The sequence below is a fragment of the Homarus americanus genome, unplaced genomic scaffold (genome assembly GCF_018991925.1).
Source record: "Homarus americanus isolate GMGI-L3 unplaced genomic scaffold, GMGI_Hamer_2.0 scaffold19318, whole genome shotgun sequence".
NCBI lineage: Eukaryota > Metazoa > Arthropoda > Malacostraca > Decapoda > Nephropidae > Homarus > Homarus americanus.
The window spans coordinates 5,772,386-5,797,360 of NW_024732238.1; the positions used below are offsets into that span (position 1 = coordinate 5,772,386).

The window sequence follows — 24,975 nt, forward strand, 5'->3', positions numbered from 1 at the left end:
GGTGTGATAAATGAAGCGAACAATTTACTGCCCACCGCTGGACACTTTCTTGGTAGACCCTCTGATGTACTTGCGTTGGACGGAAGTACGAGCGGACGGACAGATAAAAATCAACAATAAAAAACAAACAACAGCAGGTAAGAGACGGACAGCACAAAGGTGGCGTGAGGTAATTAAAGGCAGGTAACTGAGGTATTAAGTAAAAGTCTAAGATAAATATAGAAATGAAAGTAGACAATTGTGATGATGAGTGTGGAGGAGAGTGTGGAGGAGAGGCCTCCTACCACCACACCTGTAGCCTACCACCACCACACCTGCAGCCTACCACCACACCTGCAGCCTACCACCACTACCACCACACCTGCAGCCTACCACCTCTACCACCACACCTGCACCCTACCACCACTACCACCACACCTGCACATGCACATAGATAAGATTTAATATTAACTCTCGACACACTTTAATACCTGTTCATAGGTTAAGGTATTTTTTGGGGTATTCATTAAAGCACAAATTACAGTTTTTATATAATTTAGTTGAACGATAATACCTGTAAAATCATCGAATTATTTAAGTTTCCCCAAAATAAGGTCGAAGGTTTTGAGAATGCTGGCTTATACCCTTAAGGACGGTCGTGTTATAACGTGTGCACTGTATACCACCACGTCCTCACCTCGTCACTGAACACACAGCCAACACGAGCACTCACCAACACCTGGCGATCAGATTCTTCGCCGCCCGCTAATGACATGTTCGTTCGCCTTCTGATAGATATGATAGGGTTTTTTTCTATCGTAGGAAGAAATCGACGCAATAGTTCCAGTCAGGCTTATATATTTACGTAACACAACCTTACTTAATACTGTGATAAGATGAACGTTGTGTGTGTGTGTTTACAAACCGTGAAGAGGCGCCCTACGTCACCTCGTCAACACATGAGCATCCACCTAGTAATTCTCTCCTCCCTCACAGGTTACCTAACGCGTCCACCCTTCATCGCCCCCTTAGCTAAGAGATCGTTCCCTAAGGTCCTGACGTCAATAGTCCCTCCCTCTCACACACACACACAAACACACCTCTGAAGGATCTCCATACGAGTCCATCCACCCAGGAGGTCAGTCACCTAGGAGGCCAACCGCCCACTAGGCCAGCCACCCACTAGGCCAGCCCGCCCCATGAAGGCCAACGACACCTAACCAAAACTACCACGTGACTAAAACAAACAAAAAACAAATCAATTTCATATTTTTCCATTCCCAACACCGACTCCATTCTGGCGGGAGTGAAGAGACGGGGGAGAGAGATGAACAAGAGATAGATGAGAGAGATAAGAGAGAAGAGGGGAGGAAGAGGAGGGGGGAGAGAAAGGCGATAAGAGCAAGAGATGAAAAAGGGAGAGGAAGGGAGGGATGAAAGAGATCTAATCGAATCAATAGTGTGGCAGCTTCTGTTGTATTGTGGAGATGAGTGTTCTTGAGCCAGCCAGCCAGCCGTGTGTGTGTGTGTGTGTGTGTGTGTGTGTGTGTGTGTAAACTCAACCAATCAATAAATAAAATCAATAAGTGAATCAGAGGCAATAAACAATGAGACTCTAACCTACCATCTTGGGGGCGTCAAGGGAGAGGGGGGGGAGAGGAGGAAGGGGAAGGAGAGGAGGAGGGAGGGAGAAAGAAGGGGGAAGGAGGGGAGGGGGTGAGAGAGACAGGTAAAGCAGAGGTGTACTCAAGGACCTACCCCCCCACCCCCTACCTCACTACACAACACATGCAACATTCACCTGTCTAACTTTACCTCAGTGGCTTAATCGATGTTTCCTAAGGTGACTCACAGCTCCATAAATAACCCCACAAAAGGTCACAGTCAATCAATAAACAGTGTAAGCGTCGGCGGCGGCGGTGGCGGTGGCAAGCCAGACGAACTGACTCACTGTTGTAAATGTCGCCAAAAAGTGATGTTGTTGGTGGTTCGGGAGTCACGGTGAGTCGTATGTTCCTGAGTCACCTGCTATATTGTGTTGGGTAACCTCCGAGTAAGTCACCTGTAACAATGATGTAGGGTACACCTGAGTCACTCGTGGTAAGGGCGGCAGTACACGTGGTAGGGGCAGCAGTAGACGTGGTAAGGGCGGCAGTACACGTGGGGGCGGCAGTACACGTGGTAAGGGCGGGCAGCAGGTAAGGGCGGCAGCGAGTAGGGGCGGCAGATACATGTAAGTACACGTGGTGGGCGGCACACGTGGTAGGGGCGGTACACGGGGGCGGCGGTGACAGTGACGTAGGGGCGGCAGCACGGTAGGGGGCGGCAGTACACGTGGTGGGGGCGGCAGTACACGGTACAGGTTAGGGGTAGTACCGTGGTGGGCGGCAGTACTGTGGTGGTGGTGGGGGGGCAGTACTCGTGGCGACAGGGGTTGACCCTTACCAACAGTCACGGGGGAAATCCATTGTCGTAGTGGTGGGGGGAGTTGGGGGGAGGATAACTTCTCACGGCTCCTCCTTCCGGCTGATTACACCCACCCCCCCTCACCACTTCCTGTTCGGGAGTCTATTTCGTCTCCTGAATCCCACAACAATATTGGAATCACCTGAATATTCCCCCCAGGCATATTTCACCTTTATAAATAGCCTAACCTAACCTCCCATAACTTAACCTAACCTCCCATAACTTAACCTAACCTAACCTCCCTTAACTTAACCTAACCTACCGTTTATGAGAAAGAGAGGGAGGGTAAAATGGGTGGGGGAGGCGGTAGCGCGTGATTTACTCGTGAACAGAAGGAACTAGATAATGTCATGGGCGTGGTTCTCTCATGGGTGCGACCAAGTAGTGTGTGTGTGTGTGTGTGTTTAGCTTTAAGTGGGCGTGGCGTGGTGTATATAACTTTTAAGTGGGCGTGGCGTGCGGCCAGTAAAGGGGGTGGGGCGACCTCTCACCACCATGGTCGGCGCGTCCTTCTGGTAAAAGACCCGACCAGTTTATCCTGACAGTGAACAAACGAGTCACTGGGGAGCGGCAGACGTACGCCCTGCATATACCAGACCCCGGCCCGGCCCACCGTACACTACCTGAAGAAGGGGTTACCGACAGGTCCTAATTAAAGAATATAACCAGGTAAACACTGAAGTAATCCAGACACAAATTATCTATGTTTAGGTTAGGTTAGGTGTGATGTGATATATACCAGGACAGGAGCGGAGGGGAGCGGCAGCCAGACCTCCACAAGAGTATTATTCCTGACAACACAACACAACACCGGCGATAATTAACGTTAGAAACAGCAGCTGAATCAAGAAGGTTATGTTATGGCGGGGAGAGGTAGTAGGGTAAACCTTGGGGGGTGAGGGTTATTTTTGGCCACTTTACCACCACACCTCCTTCAAGATGATGACAGACACTACACCGCGGGGCACCTCCTTCACCCCCTCCTTCACCCCCAAAACTATACTGTACTTAGACCAATAATAATCCTTTTCATTCCCATCAGTGATTAAGTTAAGACAAGGAGACACACCAAAAGTCATTCTCCACAAGCTTGAGTGTAGAGTGAGGCGCCCATATACTGACACTGTGAGGGTAGGGAAAACTATACTGTACTTAGACCAATAATAATCCTTTTCATTCCCATCAGTGATTAAGTTAAGACAAGGAGACACACCAAAAGTCATTCTCCACAAGCTTGAGTGTAGAGTGAGGCGCCCATATACTGACACTGTGAGGGCAGGGATCATGAGGGGCCCATATACTGACACTGTGAGGGCAGGGATCATGTGTCTATGTCTCCCTTGGATGCATAGGAAACAACTTTACTACACCTGAATATTATTACCATACAAGGGAAGGTTGAATGATCCTTCCCCCCTACCCTTCTCTCACCTCCTACACTCACAGAAGGGAAGGGGAAGGGGGCGCACCACCATCACCGCCAGCGTGGGTCAGGGCGAGGAGTGTGAGCCATGGGCCAGTGTGGGCGGCGGTATGTGGGCCCGGCGGGGGTATATACCTCACAACACGCTCGCCCACCTTCCTCATTCAACACCTGCTTCCTCCTACAGTACATCCCACAATCTATATCTTACAAGCTTGGTTAGGTTAGGTTAAATTAGGTTAGGTTAGGTTGGGTTACGTTAGATTAGATTAAAAGATAGCGTCGAAAACACAGAAGACTCACCCATAATTAGAGGTGTTTGTCTTGTCGTTAGTAGCAGTAGCCAGAGGGAATAATTACACGTGAACCTGGGACACCGTGGGATCAGACACCTCATTATGTGTCTTCCGTATATGGCTCTCACACGGTCCACCTCCCCTCACCCCATCTCCCTTCTCTTGTTCTCTCCCCTTCTCTTATCTCTCTTATTTATCCCTCCTTCTCCTCATCTCTCACTTCTCTTGTCTATCTCCTCCTACTTTTATCTCTTTTATCTATCACCTCCTCCCCTCCACTTCTCTTACCTTCCTTATCTACCTCCTCCCTCACACACACACACACACACACACACACACACACACACACACACACACACACACACACACACACACACACACACACACACACACACACACACACACACTCACACACACACACACACACACACACACACAACATAATGTCAAAGAGGAACACCTAGACCATCGCGTTGGCAGCTGTACCACCTGTTCTCATCACCTGAGGCCGTACGAGTCACCTGTACTCACACCACTACACCTTAACCTGTACTTACCTGAGGCCGTACACGTCACCTGTAACTCACACTACTACACCTTCACCTGTACCCACTTAACCTCAACCCAATCGCATTCACCTAAACACTCTCAAACTAATGAGAGGATATTATTATTATTATTATTATTATTATTATTATTATTATCATTGTCTTATTTCACTGTACATGAATACAAGAACACAAATCGATATACGAACAGTTCACGAATAAAAATAAAAGAAAACGGAGGTAAATTATTTATAACAGGGGGAACTGCATGAATACACCAAGGGAGGGGGAGGGGGGGGGTACATACACAGTCATGGTAATTCTCACTTGCAGCACCTCATCAGGGGGGAGGGAAGCCTAACAGCGTGGTGGAACAGGCCATCAGGATGTCAAAAAACAAAAGCTGTTTTACGGCCCCCGGGGGAACATTCCACCATAGCGTTCACCTTAATTAAAATTCCTATCGAGGCTGGGCTATAGGCCGGGCATAACATGCTATAGGAGTAACGAGACACACACACACACACACACACACACACACACACACACACCTCTCAATGTTTACAATACGTCCAGGGTTCCTCCACTCAACTCATTTTACAACCTGACCTGTATTTAAAGCCTGACCTTGTTTACAACCAAGATTTGTTTACCGGGTGATCTTTGTCTGGTTAATACAACACAAAGGTACATATTGAGGTTAACGTCACCTGTAAACAACATTCCCGTCGACAGTTATTAGGTGTGTGTGTTGGAGCACGCGGCGGTGATAATAATGATGGATATCTTACTTATGGAAATATAGAAAAAAATACAGGTTCTAAAACAGGTATATAGAGAAGCATTAATACAGCAAAAACAGAGGCCCACCATTATCACTACTACTACCACCATTATCACTACTACTACCACCGTCACCACTACTACTACTACTACTACTACCATCGTCACCACCATTACTAAAACGAACCGTCAACGCAACTATCACTCACATACCGGGCCATACACCACCAGCCTTGATGACTATACCTTCCACCTGTTGACTCACCCATACACTCTCTCTCTCTTTCTTTTTCCTTCGTGGGCGACATTGGGGTTGGAGGAGGAGAGGGTGAAGGAGGAGGAAGGCAGTGTCCCCTGAGCAGGCAAGCAAGCAGGCAGGCATACCACAGAGAAGGTGACTGAGGCGACCAAACCCAGATGCTGGACCACATTCCTAAGAGTACCGCTGATCCAGACCTCTTCTTCTCCTCCTTCTCTCCTCCTCCTCTCTCTCTAAACACACACAAGACAAACAGACAATCAGAAAGACAGACAGACACTCTCCTTTACACATATGACATCTCTTCACCCAGGCTCTACTGATCGTGACAAGTAACCACGAGGGTGATGAGATGGGGTTATCATAAGCTGCTGTACTGTGGGTTGTGTCACGTGCATAACACATCACCCTCAGCCACACCTACACATCACCCTCAGCCACACCTACACATCACCCTCAGCCACACCTACACCACATCACCCTCAGTCAAACCTACACCACATCACCCTCAGCCACACCATCTACACACACACACCAACACCTCCTACACCTAGCCTAAGAAGAAACACTACGGCCCTAACACTGACACCTTCACCACCTCACCTTCATCCCGTTTTCTGTCTCTCGCCACCAAGCAAATCTCCTTCCCTCCTCTCCACTCCCCACAAGGTTTCCTCCCCAAGATGCTAATATATCAAGAGGATATCCGCGACTATATATCAACGAGATAACCCACCTCGGTATTCACACTACCTCAGGCCATTCTCACAGCATCTTGGGGTACACGGTCCACCAGGCTCATCCTGTACCCCAGCAGAGTCTCTCATTTATCTCTCGGTTGGGTTTACATTTCTCACCATGGATGCGTTGAGATCATCTTGGTGTCTCTTTAAGTAAGGAGGGATGAAGAGATTTGGGGTTACGTTTACGATAAGATGCAGTGGTTTATCTCCCTCTTAATGTTAATCACCCTAACGTTAAGCTAATCTAGGTTAAACTAACGCTAATCTAACCTAGCTTAACCTAATGCTAATACTAACCTAACCTAATTTAACACTAACCTAATACGAAAACACTAATCGAACCTAACCTAACCTATAACACTAACCCCATCCTAATCTAACCTTACATCAAAACCAGAACCTATCCTAAGTTAACACTAACCTAACCTAATCCCATGATAGTGTTAAGGTGCGTAATCATCAGGTGTAATAAGCTAAGGGGTGAGACAGGTGATATCGTCAAGTATAGCGTCTTTATATTACCGGTAAAGGCAGCTAAACATCACCCTCGTCCTGCCACAGCTAAAGTGAGTCAGACATATGGCTTCTAAAATCTCCCTCCAGTCTAAAATGAGGTAAAATATTGAACCCAAATCCCTCTACCTAGCTCCCTCCTTCACTTTCCCTCCCTCACAACATGCTACTTCATCAGGCAGATCAAGAGTGAGTGAGTGTGCGTGGCTCCAGCCGTCAGAAATGGAGAGAACACACACACACACACACACACACACACACACACACACACACACACACACACACACACACACACACACACACACACACACACACACACACGCACGCACACACGCACACGCACACGCACACACGCACACGCACACACACGCGCACACACACAAAACACACACACACACACACACACACACACACACACACACACGCACACACACACGCGCACACACACACGCGCACACACACACACACACACACACACACGCGCGCGCACACACACACACACACACACACACGCGCGCGCACACGCACGCACACACACACACACACACACACACACACACACACACACACACACGCGCACACACACACACGCACACACACACACACACACACACACACACGCACACACGCACACGCACACGCACACTCCAACACCACCAGGGAGGGAGGTCCTCTCTCTCTCACCAGCCACCGTGTAAATCTCCTCTTCAAATGATGACGTGACACAACACCTCCCTCGTTTACTTAAGATATAAAAGATGGCGGTGATAATACCCAGAGACTTGACCTTATAAACAAAGTCTTCTCCTGTGATAATTCAAGACAAACGAACAAACTACAATACAGCCTCAACGCAAAAAACAAAAACAACAACAACAACGATAATATCCCCCCCCCCAAAAAAAAGAGTAAACATGACCAGAAAAATAGTAGATAAAGAAGAGGAGAATGAAGCAATAACACGGATGTAAACAGAGATAATGAAGAATGATAATGACGGAGTAAACATAACGTGAATACAGGATTATGACAAAGGCACAGTCACAACAGGGTAATTATTTATTTATTTATTTATTATTATTATTAATTGTGTGTGTGTGTGTGTGTGTGTGTGTGTGTATGATGGCGATAATAATAATAATCTAAACAAAAACACAAATACTGTATGAAAAAGACCAGTGTATTCACTCCCAGTAAACACTACTCCTTGCACTGTCACTATGTTGAAATGCACTGTAGTTTGAGCTTTTCCCCATCTAGTTATTATATATCTTATTTGTATCACTTATGTTACTTGTATATTATTTGTAATTCGAAACCCATTCCCCAAATATGTAACTGTATATTTTCAGCCTTCTGGCTGCCAAGCTCTTTCAATAAACCGTTAATTATTATTATTTATTTTTTTTACACACACACACACACACACACACTATAAACAACAACAACAAGAGAAAACAGAAATGTCATTACACTCAACAGAAACAGATTCCACTCGCTATTAACTATTTCCCACTACTATTAAATATTTCCACTACTATTAACTATTTCCCACTACCCCCCCCCCCTTCCCCCAGAATACGTGTTAAACCAACATAAACACATGATTTAAATAATGTAATCTGGTATATCACGCAGGCTAGGCATGATTAGCACAGAACAGGATAAATTTATTTAACACACGTCAACAGTGAACAGGATGACGACGAAAAAAAATCGTGATTATCAGAGACTTGATATCACCTCGTAATAACACACACACACACACACACACACACACACACACACACACACACACACACACACACAGTTAATTATTATTATTATTATTAATTATTACACACGAGAGAGTTCCAAGTACATAACAAGGAAATTATTGCAATGAACTGCCTTTACCTGATGAATGATGCAATTGTTGCCTTGGAGGTGTGTGTGTATGTAATCAACAGAGGTAAATGTACAGTGTGAGGCAACACCAACAAATGTACACAGAGCATCACCTTTTGAAATCCTACTTACCTGTACCAGTTTGCTTAATTACCATCTCGAATAGCAATCACAGGTGCACATATATCTAAGAAAGAGATACTGTGGGTACGTCTGACCTTACCTGCCCTCAGCCGGCAACACCCTCTCATGGAAGACTCGTTTACACACTCACCTGTAATAAAAAATACAGTATTAGGTTACATAATACAGAGTAATACATTGAATTACAAAATGTGAACAAACATCCAATATTCCTATAATTAAAAGATAAACATTACATTTAAATTCATAAAAATACATATACATTACAGTCATTTATGTAACCATGGTCTTGTATAATTACAGCATTTGGTTACAGTGATAATACGGGGTGAGCAAAAAAACATAAGGAAAAAGTTTAAAAGTCCGCAGTAATGATTACGGGTCAATAGTCGTGATAACGAGTCAACAGTAATGATAACGGCCACAACGGTAATGATAACGGCCACAACGGTAATGATAACGGGTCAACAGTAATGATAACGGGTCAACAGTAATGATAACGGCCACAACGGTAATGATAACGGCCACAACGGTAATGATAACGGGTCAACAGTAATGATAACGGCTATAACATAGGAACAGAAACTGATTTTTAACAGTGAGTCAATGAACAAGTCCAAGATAGTATATAGTGTGGTGAGACAAACCCCCTTTCCCGTCCCTCCTACCCCCCTTTCCTTTCCCTCCTATCCCCCTTTCCTTTCCTCCATTCTATTCCCCCTTCCCTTACCCTCGCTCCTACTCATCCTTCTCCTTCCTCCTACTCCCCCTTCTCCCCCACAACAACTCCACTTCCTGACCCACCACTCATAAGACACTCTGGCCGGTGGTTTACACACACACACACACACACACACACACACACACTAATAAAATGGCACATATCCGGCGGAGTGAAGACCATCCTGGAAAAGTGTGTGTGTGTGTGTGTGTGTGTGTGTGTGTGTGTGTGTGTGTGTATGTATGTATGTGTTTGCGTGTGGTGTGTGTGCGTGAGCGAGCAACACCCACACAGCAGACCACTCATCCAGCAACATCCGGACTTCTCACTCTCCAAGGGGCCTTGTGGGAGCCGCTCCTTCCGGCCATCCATGACTCACTGACCGTATTTGGGAAACCCACCATATGTAAGGCCGGCTCTGCAATGTTAGGTTAGGTTACACGGATATGAAGGGGCCAGGTGTGAAGGTCAACGAAAGGTCATTGACTTCACACTGGTCAGCGTTCACTAATAGTCCTGAAGGTCACACACACACACCTGCCTCCGAGGGTCAACAACCGGTTCAAAGAGGTCAATGGTCAACCCTGGTATGTCAAAAGGCCGGGAGGTTAGGTTAGGTTAAGTTAGGTGAGATAAAGTTAGGTAAATTTAGTTTAGATTACAGCCAGGTAAAAATAAGGTAATGAGGATGAATCTTCAGGTAATCTCAAAAATTAATCTCACGCAGGTAACGTTGGGAGATGTGGCGTGAGATACAGCCCTGGCACCACCACCACCACCACCTTCTGCAGCGTCGGGAGGAGGGGAGGGGGAGGGGGAGGGGGGAGGGGACCTGCTCCACATAACTCCACACCTCTCCAACCGGTATTTCCTGCAACTCTCCCTCTCTCTCACCTGCATACCTCCCCCCTTCTCACCTCTACATATTCCTTGACCTCCCCTGACCTCCTAGTCCTCCCTCTCACCTCTACAGATTCCTTAACCTCCCCTGACCTCCTACTCCTCCCTCTCACCTCTACAGATTCCTTAACCTCCTTTGACCTCCTACTCCTCCCTCCCACTCCTCCTCACCCTCTGACCTCTACCCCCCCTCCCCCCGTGACCTAACATATCAAAGTGCAGATCACTCCATCGCAATTATCTCCTGCAATGTACAGTGTAGAGAGAGAGAGAGAGAGAGAGAGAGAGAGAGAGACCCATAACAAAGCATACAACACACACACACACACACACACAAAGCTACCCTCACCCCCTACAAGTCTCTTAGATATTTTCAAAAGTACACAAATACGGTTTAGATATCTTGTACCAGATCAAACAGTGGCCGCCCAGCCCACCCCCCGAAAGCGTGTAATAGTGTCTCAACAACCCCCGAGCAACTGTCGTAAGCTCACGATAACCTACTTTACTGTGTGTGTGTGTGTGTAACCGCGAAAAGTTTTTTGTTGGTGGTGTGGTGTCCAGAGCTCTTTTGTTTATCAGTAGACACACACACACACACACACATATGACAATCTTATCTTTAACGTTCGTATGTTCACCGTCTGATGATAACTTGCTACCTGCCTGTCCCCCCCTCTCTCCCTCCTTCTTCTGTAACACATTACCAACATCCAGACTCTCTCTCTGTCTGTCTGTGTCTCTCATATGTAGTAGTTTGAGACAACACTTGGCGGTGGTAGTGACTGGCACGGCAATAACATTGGCTGTGTTATCAGCTTGTTGAGGACGGAGACAAGTGATCACCACACACACCCCTCTCTAACACCCCAGGCCCACGTGACGTCACCACACACACCCTCTCTAACACCAACCAGGCCCACGTGACGTCACCACACACACACCCTCTCTAATACCTGCCAGGCCCACGTGACGTCACCACACACACCCCCTCTCTAACACCTGCCAGGCCCATGTGACGTCACCACACACACCCTCTCTAACACCTGCCAGGCCCACGTGACGTCACCACACACACACACCTCTCTAACACCTGCCAGGCCCATGACGTCACACACACACCCTCTCTAACACCTGCCAGGCCCACGTGACGTCACCACACACACACCTCTCTAACACCTGCCAGGCCCATGTGACGTCACCACACCCCTCTAACACCTGCCAGGCCCACGTGACGTCACCACACACCTCGTTAGGCCCACGTGACGTCACCACGCACACCTCTCTAACACCTGCCAGGCCACGTGACGTCACCTCTCTAACACCTGCCAGGCATGTGACGCACACACACCCCTCTCTAACACCTGCCAGGCCCACGTGACGTCACCACACACACCTCTAACACCTGCCAGGCCCACGTGACGTCACACACACCCTCTCTAACACCTGCCAGGCCCATGTGACGTCACCACACACACCCCTCTAACACCTGCCAGGCCCACGTGACGTCACCACACCCCTCTCACACCCAACGTCACCACACACAGGCACACCTGCCAGGCCCACGTGACGTCACCACACACCCCTCTCTAACACCTGCCAGGCCCACGTGACGTCACCACACACCCCTCTCTAACACCTGCCAGGCCCACGTGACGTCACCACACACACACCCACTCTAACATCATCATCATCGGCACATCATTCAATACAACATACAACATAATTTTATTCATCATGCAATACAACATCCTTCGTGTTGTATAATGATGCAACAGCTGACACATACTTGACGCGACCAGTATAGGACGAGTACTCATAAATTGCATCACAAGACCAACTTTTACGTACGTACGTACGTACACAAACACACACAGTCATAAACATCACAACAACGAGACAGGTGAGACAAAAACATGTACCTGGCGTTAATTAACAAAGATAGTAGGAACACCGAATGCGTCTCCCGTGTTCATCTATCATTCGGTCCATGAACCAGTATGTGTCAGGTGGTTCAGGTGTTCACATCAATCACAGAACCTAACCTAACCGTCATACTAACACCTGACAAGAAGGGACTGTCAGTCGGGGGGAGGGGGCATTATACCTGCCAGTTGATGACCTCTACAAGACAACACCCTAAGGTAGACAGTGTCATACCACCACCTCTGTTTGGGTGAGGATAGTGTTATGTCACCACCTGATGATGAAACACCCTAATACCAACCTAACCTAATAAAGCCTAATCAAACATGACATAATCATTAGGGGTGTTTCATCATCAGGTGAAATTACACACACACACACACACACACACACACACACACACACACACACACACACACACACACACACACACACACACACACACACACACACACACACACACACACACACACACACAGTACATCAGGGTCATTTATTCACCCGAGTACTACTAAAAGCATAAGGGTGGGGGGCAGAAGGTATGACCCCCATCCCATCCACCTCTATAGCTGGATTCAGGACACATACATGGGTACAGGTCAGGGTCAACTTAACTCACGCCCATCAACACGTAAACAAACCAATTCTCCAATATGTTGTTTGGATATAGACAATTTCTCTAAGCTAATGGAATGTCTTCGTTTTCTCAGAAGCTACAGTGGTAATAAATCGCTGTTATTACCTGGCTTCTATTATCTGTACTTTGATAGTGAAGGAAACACGACTAAGCTTTATTCCTTACTTCATCTAAGGATTCCTCTGATAAAGTCTTGTGAGGTTACGTCAGGAATAAAGCTCTATCTCTTTGGTTAGGTTAGGTTTAGGTTAGGTTTAGGTTAGGTTTAGGTTAGGTTAGGTTATCCCACAACTCACTACAACACCACCTAGAGTCCTAGACTGACATACACACACCACTGACAATAAGACAGAGGGCCTTTCATGATGTCAAGGTTCCCGTCACCACCACTCATGTCCAAACCCAGTCAACCCACTGACTGACTGACTGACTGACTGAGAGAACTTTTAACATGCCTGGTGAGTGTATAGCTGCAGTCACAACCCCTAACACTTCTCGTGACAAGTTCCTGTTCGTGACGTGAAGTTTAAATAACTTTACAGTGGTACAGTTTCCTCACACTTCAGAAGCACAAAACCTCCCACCACCACTTGTGATCTTATAAGTAAATTAGCGTAAAATTTATATAATACTTGGAGCTAAATATCTTATACGGATTAAATACCTTGGGGGAAAGAAGTAAATTAATACGTTATGCACCTACCCCCTACACACACACACTCAACATACCCACACACACTCAACACACCCCCACACCTCTCCCCTTCAACACACCCCTACACCCAAGTCAACACAAGACAAAACCTACATTAGAGGAAGATAGACTGTCGGCGTCGGGGTCACGGTCGTACAAATCCCGAAGGTCTTGAAAGGATCTGGATATCCTATGGGAGACGAGGGTGACGGGGGTGGTAGTGGACACAACAGTCACACTCTCAAACAACATCCCCACACCTAGTCTCTCTTTCTTCTTCTTCCTGAAGCCGCGTTTCAGGGTCAGGTAACCCCGCAACGTCGACGTCATCCTCTTGGTATAGTGGTTTTGATTGGCCCTCGGCTAAGTTATTACTTGAGGGTCAGTTGGTGGTGCTCGAGAGCCGCCTGCACCTGTGGTTCAAGGGTATACTGGCACTCTAGGTGGTTTGGTCCTGTTGATCACCGTCAAATAACTCTGTCTTAACTTTTTATTTATTTTACTTATCACTGATATCGATACTTACTGTACACAAACACAACTGAGATCACTTTCACTAATTTTCACTCGTGATAGTCATTTACAATCTTAATAATAGTCAAATATCACAGACTATCGTAAATAAATCTCACAGCAGAATAGTATTTTTTTTCAATACACTAAAATCACTATTATCGACTACAACACACACAAACACTTCACCAAGACCAACAGTTACTAAGGTGTGTTGTAGTAGTATAAGATGGATGGAGACTATACTGACTCACCAAGATAGTCAGGCAGTCAGTCACCAAGTCAAAATAGTATACTACAGTGAAGCCAGGAGGAGGAGGAGGTGCCTTAATCCACCCCAACCCAGCATAACCACCTACCTCCAACCTCCCAACATGGTGACCAACACAACACTCGCATTCTCTCTCCTCATTTGGTAAATAATATTCTGAAAATGAACGACTGTTGGTGAGTAATGACGCCACACACACACCAGCGCCAGTCTCCTCGCTATCGTCAAGGGCAAACTGGTATCTCCACTCCGTTATATTAGTGGTATTTCCTGGGTATTGTATCAATCATATACCTTTATAATCAGGTATGTAACTGTCTTCAAGGTATTATTTTACTGTGACATTTATACAAGTATTTGCTAGGTCATGAATGCAGCAACGACAGTGGCCGATTTAACTCTCGCAATTATATAGTTGATTTTTCGTTTACATAATCTGGAGATAATGGCAGTCTCATAGCCACGTATCACTGTTTATACACGGGTACATGTAATCCCTCATGCCACATCTGTATCCACAAATCCACCTCCTCGAACCTATCAATCTAGCTACCTAACACACAAACACACACACACACTAAAGCTGACATAACCTCTGACTGATCTGGTTATCGCTGGAGGGACGCAACCCCCCACCCCCCCTGTCACTCCCATTTCCCAGAAGAAAGTAATATCCATCGACTTAACCCCCTAACAAGGAAGCACCTGAGCACACCTGACGAAGCGAGGAATTATTCTTAAACCATCAGGTAATCACGCCAGGGTTAGGTTAGGTTGGGTTGGAATAGGTTAGGTTAGGTTTGGGTATTTAACCACCAGGTGAAATAAGCTGGTGAAGGGAGGGAGGAAGCTCTCGGTAATCTCCTTATCCTCACAGATCCACAGCGAGCCATCAACCAGATATCGACCACAGTCTCGCTAAGCTTACTGCCCCGTGGGGTTAAATAATGGCCAAAAATACTGTTAAGCTTATACAAAATAGGGAAGGGAAAGGGTAGTGTGAGAGAAGAAAGGGTTGTGAGGGAGGGGGAGAGAGGGTAAGGAAGGGGAAGTGTGTGAAGAAAGGGTTGGGAGGGAGGGAATGGGGAAATTTTTGAGAGGACAGGGAAGGGTAGTGTGAGAGAAGGGAAGGGAAGTGTGAGGGAAGGGTACACGAGCAAGGTATAAGAACGTGACTCAGTGGCCACAGAAACGACCATTAAAAACACACACACCTCCAGGGAAACAGCCGACAACACGGGGCCCTGGGAACAACCTCAGCAGTACCCTCACATGACCACACTACACCCGTATACCCATCTACACCCAGGCTACACTCTTACTACACTGTTAGAGCCATAAAGTGGAAGCAGTCTGAGTTACACCCATATCTCTTACACTCCAACCAACACTTCTCACCAAGCATATTGCGCCCCTCACCAACCACCTAACGAGGCCATGAGGTGCCATAAGCTGTGGTGCCTAACTGTTCGCTGAAATAAGTTGGGGGTGACAAATTATAAGGTAAAATAAAATGGAGTGTACTTAATAAGGTGGGGGGGGGTCTTATTTTCACGTGATCAGGATATAGAAAAATACGACCTACGTAACAGGAAAGAACACAGATAGAGATACAGAGCTAGGAAGGCAGGCAGGAAGCGGCGGCGTGATATATATAGCGTTATCGGTAAGTTTGGTAAGTGTGTATAGCTACGTGCCTCCTCCTCCATCCTCCTACGTCGTGATGTAAGCCTGTTTGTATCAATGTTATCATACCTGGTATATCATCCAACACCCCCACACACAACCTACCACACGCTAACCCAGGGACGATTCAAGTGTTACCATCAGCAAGGCACAGCTTCGAGACTTTGATCGTATCTATTAGTTGATCTTGATTAGACCTGACAGGATGTGTGTGTGAGAGAGAAATATTACTTCTTTACATTTCCTCAGCTTGTGGTGATTGAGTATAATTAACTAACACAGGTAAACAGGTGTAAGGGAAGCGGACGTGGTACAGGTGAAAGCCAAGAGCCGGGGACTCCCTGTGACCGTCCAGACACACACACTACCTTTGGCGGCCGCGTGGGTCAGCTCAGCCCAGCCCGACCTTCACCAGAATTCACCGCCTTGGGGAGTTTTCCTACACAGGTGTTAAGATATCTCAATGAGGTGTTGGATTTCTGAGATCCGCACGACAAGTTCCATCTCAGGCAGCTGATATTCTCTTTGTCTCTCTGTTTTATTTCACCTGAAGGCTAGATTAGGTCAACACAATACGTGGCTGGTAGGATAGGGTAAAATCAGAACACGTGGCCAACAAGAAAAGGTCAACAGAACGCGTGGCCAACAGGACAAGGTCACCAGAACACGTGGCCAAAAGGAGGTCACCAGAACACGCGGCCAACAAAACAAGGTCAAAACATCAAGGGGCCAATTCTGGACATAACTCAATTATCGAAATTAAGATGCGACCAGCGAGAGGAGAGCAGGTGAGGAGGGGGTGGGTGAGAGTGAGGTGCACCTGTGAGTTTTACACACACACACACACACACACACAGCTACACACGCCTACACAACATCAAACTGGTTTTCATTCTTGTGAGTCTCGACACTAACCCACATACCCTCGGGAGTCTTTTCTCTAGTAATTCACTGCAACACTTGTTTGTTTTTTAACTGGAGGGAGTTTCATAACACAAGAATGCACACACACACACACTAGTTTTCACCTGACCGCGCACCATTATCACCACCAGCACCACTATCACCACCAGCACCACTATCACCACCAGCACCACTATCACCACCAGCACCACTACCACCACCAACACAACTACCACCACCAGCACCACTACCAAAGGATCTCACTTCAGGATTAAGATACACTTATAATTTCCGTCACTTATTAACACTATTTTAATCCACTTTTCGTTAACACTATACACACTTTTAATCACTTCACAGTATCGTTATTCCATCTTTATAATAGAGGTCATTCTCCAGGTGTTGTGTTTACATGAGCGTTCATTGTAGGTCAGACAGTTTAATAGCAGCTAACATGTGGTGGATGGTGGTAGACACTAGCACACACACACCACTGTCTTCTCACCTTGCTAGATATATACTGAGTGTGTCTCTGGCTCTCACCTCACAACAACACGCTATTAGCTCCCGGATCACACTACCGAGCACCGCCACCACCGCCACCTCGCCTCACACTACTGCACTACCACAGCTGATAGCAACCAACCTCAACACCACACTCGCTGAACCACACTACAGTCTCTGCTACCCTCCACACACACACACAACCCCCCCATCGGACGTAACCAGTTGCCAGTGAGTGATTTTTAAACACGGGGCATTCACATTTAAAACTTAAAATATATACCCAAATATATATGACCTCTAATATTTCACACATATAATTAAATAAGATAATCAATATGAAAACAACCCCCCCAAAAAAAAAAGAAGTAAATTTAAACAATAAATGACAGTCACTGGTGGACGGGCATGACTGAGGGAGTTTGGCGCGTACCGGACGGGCAGGCAAGAGGTTGAGGAGGAGGAGGCGAGAGGGCAGTCCTACGTCCCACGCTACAAAAAATAATCCTACTCATCCTTCAAAAATTATATACCACTTCCACCCAAATTTTGCCTCACCTTATCCTCATATATCTTCAGTACACGAAGCTCCCATGTGTGTGTGTGTGACCTGATGAGTTAAGACCCTGCTTGTTACCCCCCCCTCTCCCTCCCCTTACTAGACAGTTTCACCTACCGTACACAGGATATATTTTTCATAACTAAGTCTCTCTCTCTCTCTCTCAAAATTCGACGAAAACATTTTTTTTAAATTTTAGGTCAATATTCACATAGTTTTTAAATCCTGTTACAGCCAAATTTCATTCATGGTGAGACACACGTTGTGGGGAGGGAGGAGGGGGGTGAAGGGGGGTAGTGTGGTTTTGGGGAGACGGTTGAAAAGGATGGGGTGAAGAGAGGGGGGAGGGCAGAGGGAGGAGTAAAAGAAGGGTTAAGGATGGAGAGAGGGAGGGGTGAGGAGCGAAGGAAAGACGAGAGGGGAGGAGGAGAGGGGGCCGGAAATCCTTTACACACACACCAACGTTTCTTCTTTGTCTCCGTGTGTGTGTGTGTGTGTGTGTGCGTGTTGATGAGTATTCCGATAACTTGGTAACACTAATACCAGACACGGATCCACTAAAGCTAAGATTTTGCTAAGTTGTCTCTCTTAACTTGGCACACACTCAACCTTACACGGAGGAACGAACACCCAGCTATTTTTAAACGCATTACTAGTCAAATATACACATAAAAAAAGGCCAATAAATAGAATTCGCTCGGTAATGTGTGTTGAAATCTCAGTGCGGTACTCCAAGTCAGGTTTCTCTTCACTGATAGGTTGTATAGAGAGTTTTGGTCAAGAGAGAGAGAGAGAGAGAGAGAGAGAGAGAGAGAGAGAGAGAGAGAGAGAGAGAGAGAGAGAGAGACGGGGGGGGGAGGCGTTCTTTTAGCAAGTTTTGGTCATTAGCCATAAATGTTTCCTAATGTTAAGTGACCTTTAACGATGACCCGTGACCTTGACCCTAGTCCAATTATGATAAAAAACCTAACCTAACGTAACCTAACCTAACACATCTTTTGCACACAGGAATGTTGCAAACGTTGAACCTGAGTAACATCGGGCTAATTAGTTTCTAAAATACAGGTAAGGTGGCAGACAGGTGTGTGATTGTCTGTTGCAGGGAGCAGATGGTGGGGCGGATCGGCAGGTGTGAGGAGGAGGAGGAGGAGGAGGAGGCAGGTGTGAGGAGGAAGAGGACGAGGAAGAAGAAGAGGAGTAGGAGGAGGAAGGAGATGAGGAAGCCAGGTGAGTAATGCGTATAGGTATAAGAACACAGGGTCGGAGGAGGAGGACTAACGCAAGAAACGTCCTTGGTTGGCACGCAGGAGTGGGGGGGGATGGTAGGACACGTATGGGAGTGAAAGGGAGTGTGTAGATAATCCTGTAGACATGATGAAACAACGTGTGTGTGTGTGTGTGTGTGTGTGTGTGTGTGTGTGTGGAGGGGTGAGGTGTGGGCAGCCAGTCACCTTCAGAGAGAGAGAGAGAGAGAGAGAGAGAGAGAGAGAGAGAGAGAGAGAGAGAGAGAGAGAGAGAGAGAGAAGGAGCGGTCAGCTGGGTACTAGAATTCACCTGAGTCAAGACGGATGAAGTTCGTGAAGAAAGACACATTCTCGACATACCTCACCGTGTCCTCCCTCACAAGGTTAAACTCTCCTCACCAATCTCTTATCACTAATATATATAAAATGCCAAAATTAAGGAGGATCACCTGAAGAATATCCACCCCAGCTTATTTCACCTGAAGATTAATCACCCTAACGCTAACCTAACCTAATCTTGTTACAGAAAGTGAAGAGGGAAAGTCAACACAAAAACTAGTTAACAGATAAGTGCTAAAAAACAGCTAAGAATGTGGAAGTGTTAACTGTGTAAGAAAGGCAGTTAGTTACCTGTTGTTTACAAAGCTATAATCTAATTAATGTTAGTACCAGGTGTGTTTCTTTCAACCAACAGGTATATAAAAAAAAGGAATAAAATTTCGTAAAAAAGCACAAATTAGTAAAAAAAATAATAAGAATAAAATTACAATATAAAACATAAAAACAAATGAAAAATTAAATAAAAAAAATAACAAATAAATAAAATATCATAAAAAAAAAAAAATTATAAACAGATAATATAAAATAATTAAAAATAATATCCGCGTTGCTTCCCACGATAGACAATTAAAAAAAAATCATCAAATTTATCCCATTATCATAGACGAATGTGGTAATTATATTCACAAACACACGCACACACAAAACATGGACTTGACGCAAACTGATAACCAGGACGTATTGGAAATATTTCAAGGACAACTATCTATCTATCTATCTGTTTATCTATCTATCTATCTATCTGTTTATCTATCTATCTGTTTATCTATCTATCTGTTTATCTATCTATCTATGGGTGTCACCAGCATACATGTACAGTTGATTACGTAATTTTCTGGACACATTTGGCATCAACCACAAAAGTCACGCCTACTTTTTTATCAGCAATTTCCTAACTTCTTCTGTGAAACACACACACACACACACACACTAATTAAAATATCATAATTACCCCGAAAACTCTACCGTAATCAACTAATTTGGGGGTCAAAACTATCATAATTAACAGAGAATATATATACATATATTCTTTATTCTTTTTCTTAATCTCACCGTCTAAAATAATGACAGCAGTAATCACCAGTACTGTCTATGGCGCAGTGACGGTATAATTATACTGTACAGGGTGTGTCAAAAACTTCAATCACTCAGAATAATTTACCTTAACTTCATCGTGACGTTCAAGTGTATTAATTATTCTTCGTTTATTAACTCAAGTGTGATTAGCGTTAACTTTAATGAGTTGGTAACAAATGAATATATAATAGCCGGTTTGTTAAAAGTATGAGTTATGAATGTTTTTGAGGCACCCTGTTATAATACTGATAACCTACTTAGTTGCCAGAATGAGTCTCCCCCCCCCGAAGCATCTGAACGTGATAATAATGGTCGTGTCCTCCCTTACTACCAGCATATTAACCTAACCTAACCATCAGAATCTTAACTTAAGCTAACCAATAGAATCTTAACTTAACCTAACCTAACCTATCTCAGGACCGTTGGTCTCTACATCCACATAGGAGAAACCGAAGCTACAACAGTCTTTCCCCTATAGAGACCCCAAGCTACAGTAGCAGTGTCCTTCTCCTCAGCTCAAAAGGCCCATTGGTCTCTACCGTACAGAAGGGAGTCTAGCCCTGCACATATTAACAGTTTACGATCATCCACACACAATACACAGCCAGCCAGCCTGCCAGGTACCACAACTAGCTTAAAGAGGGTCACCACCACCACCACCAGTAACCCCCGATCATAATCACGAGAGAGAGAGAGAACAGCTTGATAAACAAACAGCCGTAACACTAACCACCATCAACAAGGCTCAAAACTCTCTCAGCCTCATCACACCCAAGTTACTCCTGACGGTGGTATTGTAGAGCAGAGGACCCCCCCCCTCCCCCCACCTTCATTCAGTCTCCCCCTGTCGATGTGATCAGGTTTCCGGGTGAGTCTGTCTCCCTGGGGACCCTCTACACACGCTGGTGCTGGCAGGCGGGTGAGGAAATGTGCGTCTGAGATGTGTTACGCCAGACGCTGCACGCTTCCCTGGCTGGCGTTGTATTTGTGACAGCAACACGCCATACACAACTCCCGTTCCGGCAAGGGGTAGGAAAGGGCCTAGGAAGGGGGGGTGGGAGGAGAGGGCCTAGGAGGAGGGTAGGAGTAAAGGGCCTAGGAGGGGGGTAGGAGGAGAGAGCCAGGCAGGGGTAGGGAGGAGAGAGCCAGGCAGGTAGGAGGAGAGCCAGGCAGGGGGTGGGGAGGAGAGAGCCAGGCAGGGGTAGGGAGGAGAGAGCCAGGCAGGGGTAGAGGAGGAGAGCCAAGGGGTAGGGAGGAGAGAGCCAGGCAGGGGTAGGAGGAGAGCCAGGCAGGGTAGGGAGAGAGCAGGCAGGGGGTAGGAGGAGAGAGCCAGGCAGGGGGTAAGAGGAGAGAGCCAGGCAGCGGTAGGGAGGAGAGAGCCAGGCAGGGGTAGGAGGAGAGAGCCAGGCAGGGGGGGATAGTTTTAGAGGTAACATTAGAAACTGTTTGTCTTAAGCCCTCCAGACAGGAAGTCAGCGATATGTTAACAGCTGTTCTCGGTAAACAACACACCGGATGTAAATGTCTTGTTCGCCCAAAATCCCGAACACATCCGAGTTACGAGAGAGCAATAAACAAGACGCGTGTGGGAGGCGCAACTTGTCAACATTCCTCCATACCTCACACATGACACACCTCACGCCCGGGCCAGGTGGTAATGTTTACATCGTCAACAGTTACCTGAGAGCGACACTGGTTCCGGGTCCCTCCCTGTTGACCAGTTCTTCCCTCACAACCTCACCTTGGCTCACTCCCTCACTCCTCTCTCTCTCACACACACACACTAAAACCAATAACCAACACTAATACTTTCCTCTTCGTGTTTACCTTTCATAAAAGCTCTGGTGTTTTCCCTCGGCTGTTTACTCCCCATCAGAAACCGTAAATACAGTGATCCAGCGAGTGTGGAGACAGAAACGACTCAGGTGTAGCCATGAGCCGTGGGTGTTGCTGGAGTTGCCCTACATGTTGCCGCCTCTGCCTCCCACCCACGGCCACTAGGTTCTGACACAAACAACCGGGGACTCTTAGCCACGTCACACCCAACACTAAAGGACAGAAATATCTCAAATGTGGGTTTCAATACCACACTTTACACTCCCGGTATTTTAATAGAAAGAAGAGTTTAAAATACCCACACCAACACCACCACCACCACCACCCACACCACCACTACCCACACCACCCGATGCCAATTTACCTGAAGGACACACGTGGGCAGAGAGGTCAGGGCAGAGGTCAGGTGGTTTACGCGAGGTCATTACGAGGCGTAGCCCAGTAGGAGGGAGGGTGGGAAATGTCAATAAGCTTGTTTCGGGGTGAGGGAAGAGGGTCAGGTCAGGCTGGAGGGGGGTGATGGAGAAGGGTAAGGTCAGGCTGGGGGTTGAGGGAGGAATGTGAGCTGTGAGGTCATGCTGGGGGCGGTGAGGGGTGAAATACGAGGGTGAGGTCAAGATGGGGAGGGTATGGGGTGAGGTACGAGGGTGAGGTCAGGCTAGGGGGGGGGTGAGGCACGAGGGTGAGGAATCCAGGCATCAAGAATTAACCAATTTCTCCTCTCACCGGGACTCACGAACACAGAGGCGAAAGCAGCCACTTAGCACCGCGAGGCTGACAGGGTAGGTAAACAGTGCATTTATTCCTGGTGATAGTGGGTGGTGATAGACATCTTAGCTGCTGGTGTTGTTGTTTGACTGGCCAGTAGTAATGGTAATAGTAATGGTGGTGGTGATGGAAGTAGGAGTAGAAATAATAGTAGTGGTAATGGTGGTAGTAGTGGTGGTAGAGGGTGTCTTTATGGTCAAGGAGAGCGGGATGACTCTGCTACACTTACGTCTACACCCGCCTACACCTGTCCGCACTATACACCTTCATTGCCTCCCTTTCTACCTGACGTCGTGCCATACCTGAGGGCTGGAGGAGATCTATCTATCTATCTATCTGTCTATCTGTCTATCACTCTCTCTGTCTGTCTGCCTTTGTCTGTGTGTGTCTCTCTCATACCTGTATACCAGAACAGGTGTCTTTCATTAATAAATTCATTCACACAGGTGTCTCAATAGCTTAACGCTGAACAGGTGAGTTAATTAATCTTTCGTTAAAGTTTACACGGGTTAATGGTAAACAACTATACTAATTTCCCATAATATATTCCTTAAAAGGTATAAATTCATCAATCAACTCAACCTAACCTAACCAAATCTAACCTAACCAAATCTAACCTAACCAAACCTAATCTAACCTAACCGAATCTAATCTAACCGAACCTAACCTAGATAATTTTAGCCAAGGTTAGAGGTCACTATGTCAACACAATACCTGGGTAATCACGCATGTCCTTCCCTCCAGCCAGCTCGTCTCACCCTGGCAGCGACCTTGACTCAATCGACTTGGCTTTCCCAATGCAGCTTTTGGCCAGCTAGCCACACAACCACACACAAAAACACACTACACTTCCTTCCGTTGTGGTGTTTTGACCTTAAGTGCCACTGTTTATACTCCCACGGTAAATAGTACTCCTCTTCCAATAACAGCAATAATAAAATTAATACAAATAATGATGATAATAACAATAATAATATCAATAACAACAACAACAACAATAATAATAATAATAATAATAATAATAATAATAATAATAATAATAATAATAATAATAATAATAATAATAATAAGGAACACTTCCCCATACGTCAGTTCACATTACGAAGGATTTCTCAATACTAAATAATTTCCTCTTACGTAAACACGAACAGATAGAGTGTGTGTGTGTGTGTGTGTGTGTGTGTACTACGTCATCATACAGGTGTGACCTTAATTAAAAGGTTTACACACACACACACACACACACACACACACACACACACACACACACACACACACACACACACACACACACACACACACACACACACACACACACACACACACACACACACACACACACACACCTCTCAATGT

At 46.2% G+C, this 24,975-nt stretch overlaps 1 protein-coding gene across 6 annotated transcripts in view; it reads right to left on the reverse strand.

Moving 5' to 3' along the window:
- Positions 1-24,975, reverse strand: part of LOC121868387 (cytohesin-1-like) — a 205,806-nt gene that overhangs the window by 59,111 nt on the left and 121,720 nt on the right. The window contains exon 1 of one of the 6 annotated variants that reach the window (XM_042368950.1): positions 14,034-14,859. The exons of the other annotated variants lie outside the window; for them this stretch is intronic. Coding sequence (XP_042224884.1) covers positions 14,034-14,249 — 216 coding nt within the window. The 5' untranslated portion in view covers positions 14,250-14,859. Of the gene's footprint in view, positions 1-14,033; positions 14,860-24,975 lie in introns of those variants that run through there. 6 annotated transcript variants of the gene reach the window in all.